At 38.2% G+C, this 7965-nt stretch overlaps 1 protein-coding gene across 1 annotated transcript; it reads right to left on the bottom strand.

Annotated features, from left to right (window-relative positions):
- Positions 1-4516: 4516 nt before the first annotated feature.
- On the bottom strand, positions 4517-6387 carry LOC107776721 (myricetin 7/4'-O-methyltransferase 2-like). Its single transcript, XM_016596636.2, has 2 exons — positions 5597-6387; positions 4517-4902 (listed from the first exon to the last, which is right to left on the bottom strand). Exons 1-2 carry the CDS (start codon positions 6344-6346, stop codon positions 4600-4602), a joined length of 1053 nt encoding a protein of 350 aa, XP_016452122.2. The 5' UTR covers positions 6347-6387; the 3' UTR covers positions 4517-4599.
- Positions 6388-7965: the final 1578 nt, after the last annotated feature.

The raw sequence follows: 7965 nt of genomic DNA, 5'->3' as shown, positions 1-7965 counted from the left end.
CATTCTCTGAATTTCTTATGAATCTTCTTTTGTTGTCTATTCTATTATCGCCGGAATGAAATCTGAAATTCTCATGATGTCGACCATTATCAAATCACTTAGTCCCTAATCCATGTTTAGTTTATCTTGTTTGCCAGCCCATACTAATTTCTATTACTATGGAGGTCTAGCTTTTCCTTCTGGTAATCACGTTAGAGTCACGAACTTATTTCTCGAAATAAGGATATCACTTTATGGCCTATACTCTTTTGTTTTCTCAAGGCCTGTCACCTCTCGTCTCTTCCTTCACTTGACTATAGACTCTGTAATACTTCCATTTTTTTTATCTACCGTTGCCATCCATGTGTCACATCTTACTCATAATGCTTCATTATCTCTCTTCTTATTTCCCTGCTAATATTTATGTATATCACCTTATTCTGAAAACTTCAACAAGACATTCTTTTGCCTTTAGCTCCCCTTTTGCTCCATCCACTGGCTCTTCGGGTTGCCTAACATTATCTCTCTACTAGGGACGGGAGCCACACTAAGGTAATATTTATCTCTTCCAGGGTTCCAGTGCCTGTGTTTGAACATTCTAGTATTCATATCTGGTTGTACTATTCTAGAGTGCATCATCTGGGTGTCTCACAAGGAGATCTGTTAGTACATTTGCAATATCCTTCGAAAATGTCAACTAACGCAAACAATCCATCCAACATTTTGGGTTACTTTATCCCCGACTGGATTCTGATATCCCGTCTTTCTCTTAACTATATCTGTTGGCTCCCAAGGAGCATAACTGAGATGGGTGTGGCCAATTGAACATACCTCTGTTACAATTGAACGTAACTCAAAATACTTATATTTCTCTGCTTGAATCGTCTAGACTGTTAATATTCATTAACTGGGTACCTTGTATCCTTCTTGCCTTGCTACTTTTACTTGTTGAAACTTGTATTTATCTTCTGAATCTCTTATTCCTTTTTACAGTAAGAGTGGATAGATATTGTTGCCTTAGGGATCCTTATCAAGAAGCTTACACATCTTAGTATCCACATGTTCTGCTGGAGACCTTACATTTACTCATCATAAGCATGATGCAAAATCGTGTTCCTCTGACTCAATTCTTCCATAGGCATGTTCAATCCCTTACCAACCGTCTTTTTAGATGTAGGCATCGTCGTATTATGAATAAGATAGAGTTTAGAAAAGTGAGTTGTTACAATTGAGCTCTACCACACGATCTAGAGTAAGAAGAAAGAATGGCAGTCCTAAATGCCCTGCAGCCTCCTGCTTATAAGTGTGGTGCACAATACACCCATAAATAAGACTTAACTAGACACGGCTTGTAGACTCCGTAGGACAAAACTGATTTGATACCACTTTTGTCACGCCCCGAACCTGGGGGGCGAGACCGGCACCCGGTGCCTCACCTATCCTTGCGTACCAACTTGCGACTAAGGGACTCTAAACATATAATGTCATACGTTGTTCATGGGCCACATTGCAAGACAATTGTGAATGCTGACTAAACATCAATATAATGTTGGGCCGACAAGGCCGTCATAACTACTACAGCTCGCAAACCAACAAAATATACATAAAAGGCCTACAAGCCCAAAATATTGCACTACCTATCAAGATATGTCTACAAGCCTCTACTGATGGATATACTGTGATCGGAACAAGGTCCCGACCTACTCATATCATATATACATATATACACAAGATGTACATAAAACTCTAGACCCGACAACTCCGAAGGGCATGGAGCTTACCGATCAAGCTGAACTCGGGCAACACCTAATGATGAGGTCTATACGTCTGTCTGTCTGAACCTGCACGCATGAAATGCAACGCCCCCAGAAAAGGGACGTCAGTACGAAATAATATACCGAGTATGTAAGGCAATATACTGAAAGTTGAAACCGAACTGATAATATAATAACTGAAAGTAACTAGGAGTCAAAGATAATCAGAAGATATGATCACTTGTTGATACTGACTCAACTCTCTCAATATAGTAAGTAAAATAGTTGTCCGGCCTTTATAAGGCTCGGTATAAATAACTACTCTGTCGTAGTAGGCTCGCTCAGAGGCGCTCGACCATACTAGGCTCTGTATCTCGGCCATGCTGGGCTTGCTCATTAGCGCTCGGCCACAATAGGCTTGGTATATAACTTACCATCTGATTAGAGGTTGCCTAATAGGGGTCTGCCCATCGATTATAGCTCGATGGTAATGAAAATACTGTAATACTGTATATATAAGCTCTCTGCTCTCTTGACTGGAAGAAGACAATACTCAATTAAATATGAAGTCCCGATAAGGAGAATACTGTAATTTATGAGACTAGGATAATGTATATAAATTCGGGAGTATGAACTTCTCTTTATGCCTCGTTACCAAATACATGTAATTTCGAGATCATGCCAAAATGAAGGAAGGGCTTAGCCTTAATATACCTGAGCCGATTCTCTTAACAATCCCTCTAATATACGTCAATTGCGACAATACACGAAATGGCGGATCGAAGTAGGGGAGAATCCGTATGATATTCTTGAGAAAACTTTTACCGTACTCCCTTAGAATCGCAAAATCCCGTTGCTATTGTATTAAATAGTCTTCGTATGAAATGTTGAAGAAATTATGTTACTAGAATGATATCTCTCTTTGTATAAAGTAACTCACCTTGCCATGTAGATTAGATGTAAGCATATCTCAAACAAATTATTTTGCTATACAGACTAGATATAAGCATCACTTTTTATTATTTTTGGAAAGCCTTTTACCTTAGTGGGCATGGGGCCCACGTAGGTGATGACTTAGCCAAGAATTGCTCTAAATGTGACACCTTATTTGTTGAGTAAAGAGTCACTTAATTAGTCTAAGTTTGTTGCCATGTTGATGATAAGATCCATTAAGCTTATCCACAAATCTAATTAATTGTTAACTTATTAATCTCCCACTAATCAATAATTAACTAATTACCCACATAATTAAGAATTATTTCAAATTACCTAAAATACTACTTACTTCTAACATACCTTATACGTCTTACTATCATGGTCATGTGGTACCTTGTATGGCACTAGTCCATAAATGTCGGGTATTATAGCTCGGACCGTATTTTATCCCAAATTGATGAACTTCGACGAAACTCACTTTCTTCGATTCGCTTACCCTCTCACCTTCACGAATTTACTTATCACTCGTTTGAAATAGTATAATACTTATAACCTCCAAATAATCTCATTCCCGAGCTTACGTCGATTAACTTACGACGAAACTTTAAAGTACGAAAATGCGGGATGTAACATCTCATTTCCGAGCTTATATCAATTTACTTATGGCGTACTTCTACGTACGAAAACATAGGGTGTAATAGTTGCCCTGAGAGGTTGTACTTGCTTTTCATTTGTTGTTGCACTTAGTAGCTATCTGTCATTGTTGTGAAATTTCTGAAAGATTTTATATCCGGATTACCTGCACTTGAACTGTATAAAACTGAATTGACTTAAACTGCCGGATTGAAAGTATGTTTATTCTTTGCTGGGATTATTGAAAATGAACTGTGTAGCTCGTCACTATCTTCAATTCCTTATTTATTATTGTTACTTACTAAGTTGGATGTACTCACGTTACTCCCTGCACCTCGTGTGCAGATCCAAGTATTTCCGGATATGGTGGACGATGATCTCGTGCGTGATTGAGTATCGGAGTCTTACGAGGTAGCTGCCGGCGTTCGCAGTCCTTGTCCCTCCTTTCTTGTTATCTTTTCTTTCCTATATTGGCATTTTGGCACAGACTGTTGTAGACTCTGTTTCTAGACTGGTTGTTTAGATGCTCGTAACTTAGTGATACCCCGATATCGGGCTATTTTTTCGCACTTATGTTTTGGGTTTTACCTCGTTTTTATGAAAAATTACGGTTATTTTAAATGTCTTAATTCATTTCTGTTAAATGTTGAAAGTGTTTTGGAAATGTCGGCTTGCCTAGTATCACGATAGACGCCATCACAACGGATTAGGTTTTGGGTCGTGACAGAACGAGTTACACAAAAATGTAGATAAAAGGCAAGGTAGTCTATTCAGTGTTTGATGGGAAGGATGAACTGACATAGATAAGGTTGAGGAGAAAATAGAGGATCAAACAAGCACTGAAACCATAAGATGGAAGATAATTTCTTGCGAAAATCTTCTCATTATTGGAATCAAAGTAAAAGTAAGAATAATAAATTATGGCCTCGTGACTACAACGTAACCCCACTGTCATGGGGAGGGGACCAAGCAGGGAACAGCTTGGTCCAAGCAGTACTAGAAAATAGCCGTCATTATATGCGGCTTATATATGCAATAAGTATTTCAGAGCTAAACGCAAGTGGCTTACTCAAACTTTTTATAAATCTATTACTAAAATCATTGGTGATGAAGAATTTCCCAATATTTTTCAATTTATTGGAATTACAGAACTAGTGAGAATGGAGTCAATTAAGTTGATTAGCAAGGTTAATATCAAGAAATAAAGCTTACAATACGATAAAAATAGAAATAGACTCATAATAAGCTTGCAAGTTTATTCACTAGAGCTTAACATATTTTGTAAACGCACATTTCTTCAAGGGTAGATTTCAATGAGAGACCTTGTGCCCAGGGTGGGAGTTATTTCATATTCATTAAAACCAGCTTCAGTGAAAAGTTTTTCCCATTCCTTCTTAGTTCTCTCTTTGGCACCAAAAAGAACCATCATCACCAAGTCCATATTATGTTGTGCTCGAACAGAATCATCTTTTTGCTTCGGATTTTCCAGCACTATGTCTATAATTATCACTTTCCCACCTTTTTCTCTACTTGGAATTGACTCTTTGCATTTCTTTAATATTTTCACACAATCTTCGTCGCCCCAGTTATGGAGAATCCACTGTTTAACCATGAAAAATTCGAGCAGATAGAAATTTGGGGGAGCGAGGAGGGTAACAATTCAAAAGTTATTAGAAATTACTACTTGCGAATTCTCACAGAATATGATATAGAAAAATAACTTTACGAATGTAACAAAGATGGGCAGGACAGCTTAAAAATTTTAAAAATCATTTATAGAACATTTATAAATGAGAATTATATAATAGTATAATGTTATATACTTAATGATTATCTAACAGTAAATTCTTGTGGCAATATATCTAATATAGTAAGAGTCTTTTAGTAAGCATTAGAACTCCTGTAATTGAATTCTCAGATATTTCAAATATTTTGAGATAATTTATTTTCATGTGATTTTAGGTTTATCTTTTCTTTTAAGACCGTCGATCATCATGTTTTCAAAAACTAAGAACATGCACATACGTAACACGCGTGGCTAAATCGTCTCAAACACTATTCTCTTATTTTGTTCTTTATATGTGGTACTTGCACATTTTTATCATATTTATTTTTATCTTATCTTGTATGACTACACATCCATCTTAAAATTTACATATATGTGACATTCATATACTGTAATTAAGTGGTAGAAGTATATTTATAAAACAAGCACAAATCATGTATTAATTATTGATTTGGTGTAGACATGCATGACCATACGCAAATATTCACGAAAGTATCAACACTTATACCTTGAGTAAGATTGCATTAGCATTAGGAATCTTCTCAAACATACTTCCTCCGACAAACTCCAAGTTCCCACTTCCCTTGAGATCGCCAATAACATGAGGGAGATCAAGTACGGTGCAATTTATGGCAGGAAAAGCTTTGGCTATGGCAATTGCCAAAGTGCCAGTGCCACCTCCAACATCCACCAACGATGTCAACCCCTCAAAAACATGCTTACACTCCGTAATAAGCACATTGGCAATCAAGCTCGAGTCATTAGCCATTGAATCATTGAAAATATTATTTACTCTTGGCTCATCCGCGAAATAGTCCCAAAAAGATTTCCCATTATGAGCAGCATGAAAAGCAGTGGGGAAATCATTTTGAAACCAACTACTTAACTCAAACCATGGTTTTTGAACGCATGGATCATGCATGATGAGAAAGTATGACCTCATACTTAAGGGATCATCTTTCAAAAAAAGGCGACTAGCTGGGGTAAGAGAATAGTAATCTTCATGTTCATTTAGGAAACCAGAATGAACTAAAGAGCGTATGAGAATTGGCAGGAAAGAGATTTTGGAAGGGTTGAGGGGAAGGGCAGCAGAGAGGTCGGAAAGACACATTGACTTACCATGTTTGTATAGGACATCGGGAATGCCTAGTTGAACTGCACATTTTGCTGCTGAAGAGCTTACGAAGTTGTAGATATGGTTCCATATTTGAGTGTGAGCTTGGAGAAGTTCAGTGGAACCATTCTCATTCATTGCCATTTTCAAGGAACTTGTCTTGATTAGATTTGTTATCAAAAGAAACCAATAATCTCTACTTATAGGACCAATTTAACTTCTATACACGTCAGGAATCCAATTGTGCTGTTGAACCATTATCGTCCCACTTTTAAATGAGCTGGTATCCACTGATAGCATAAAGGTTTTTAAATGAGCTGGAGCACAATTACAAAACCGTGTTAATGCAAACACTTAATCATAAGTGATTAAATAAATATATTGGAGAGTTAAAATGAATATATTATGGAAACGGGTTGTTCCAACGGAAATTGATTGAAATAATAGTTGATTATGACTGTTGATTTGGCTTCAACCATTGAAAATGAGTTACCTGATTTATTATTATTATTGCTGTTTTACTAATATTGCGTACAGATTAAGGTAAGTGACCCGCCTTAGCCTCGTCACTACTTCGTCGAGGTTAGGCTCAACACTTACCAGTACACGGGGTCGGTTGTACTAATACTACACTCTACACTTCTTGTGCAGATTTCGGAGTTGGTCCCAGCGGCGTACCATAGACTTGCTTGGATTTTAGCTACTCAGAAGAGACTTGAGGTATAACTACACAACGTCCGCAGTTCTGAAGTCTCTGTCTATCTTATTTTAGCTGTGTATTTTTTTTCAGACAACTTTATTTTATTCATACCTTTATTTGTATTATTCTAGAAGCTCGTGCACTTGTGACACCAATTCTGGGATGGTATTTAGACACCGTTATTTGTATGGATTATTCACTACATTTCAGACCTTACTTTCGCAATTATTCTTTGTTATTAATAAATTTAAAACTTGTTTAAAAATAGCTAATATTATTCTAACATTGGCTTGCCTAGCAAGTGAAATGTTAGGCGTCATCACAGTCCGAAGGTGAAAATTTTGGGTCGTCACAGTTGGTATCAGAGTACTAGGTTACATAGGCCTCACGAGTCACGAGTAAGCTTAGTAGAGTCTGAAGGATCGGTACGGAGACATCTGTACTTATCTCTTAGAGGCTATGAAGTTTAGGAATAATATCACTTCTTTCTTATTCTGTTGCGCGATTTTATTCTATCATCGAAGATTGAACCATTCTACTCCTATTCTCTCGCAGATGATGAGAACACGTAATACCTCTACCGATATACAGGGACCAGAGCCCCCGATGGCAACTATGGCCAGGGGTAGAGGTCGAGGCTGAGGTCGTGCTAGAGGCCGAGGCAGAGCTCAGTCTAGAGCACGAGCAGCTCCACCAGTTGTAGAACCTCAGGTGGACTTTCAAGAGGAGGTTCCAGTTCAGAATGTACCAGTTGGACCAGTTCAGGTCCCGGAAGGATTCATAACCACTTTAGTGCTTTAAGATGCTCTAGTCCGGTTGATGAGTCTTATGGAGGGCGTGGCCTAGAATGGTACATTTCCAGTGGTGCCAGCCGTCTCACAGGCTGGGGGAGGAGCGCAAACTCCCACTACTCCCGCTCTGGAGCAGATGGCTCCCAAGAATCAGGCTCCAGCAGCCCCGCCAGTTGGGGTAGTTCAGCCAGTTGTTGCGACACAGACCGGTGATATGCCCGCTATGTCTTTTGAGGCCTTATTGAGACTGGATAAGTTTACCAAGCTCTTTT

The sequence above is a fragment of the Nicotiana tabacum genome, chromosome 4 (assembly GCF_000715075.1).
Source record: "Nicotiana tabacum cultivar K326 chromosome 4, ASM71507v2, whole genome shotgun sequence".
NCBI classification, from domain to species: domain Eukaryota; kingdom Viridiplantae; phylum Streptophyta; class Magnoliopsida; order Solanales; family Solanaceae; genus Nicotiana; species Nicotiana tabacum.
The sequence above is the reverse complement of the archived record's forward strand: the minus strand, read 5'-3'. Positions and strand labels throughout refer to the sequence as shown.

Coding starts and splice junctions, on each gene's coding strand:
- LOC107776721 (XM_016596636.2), bottom strand. CDS start 6,346: ATGGCAATGAATGAGAATGGTTCCACTGAACTTCTCCAAGCTCACACT. Junction 4,903..5,596: donor CTAATGCAATCTTACTCAAG/GTATAAGTGTTG, acceptor ATGGTTAAACAG/TGGATTCTCCATAACTGGGG.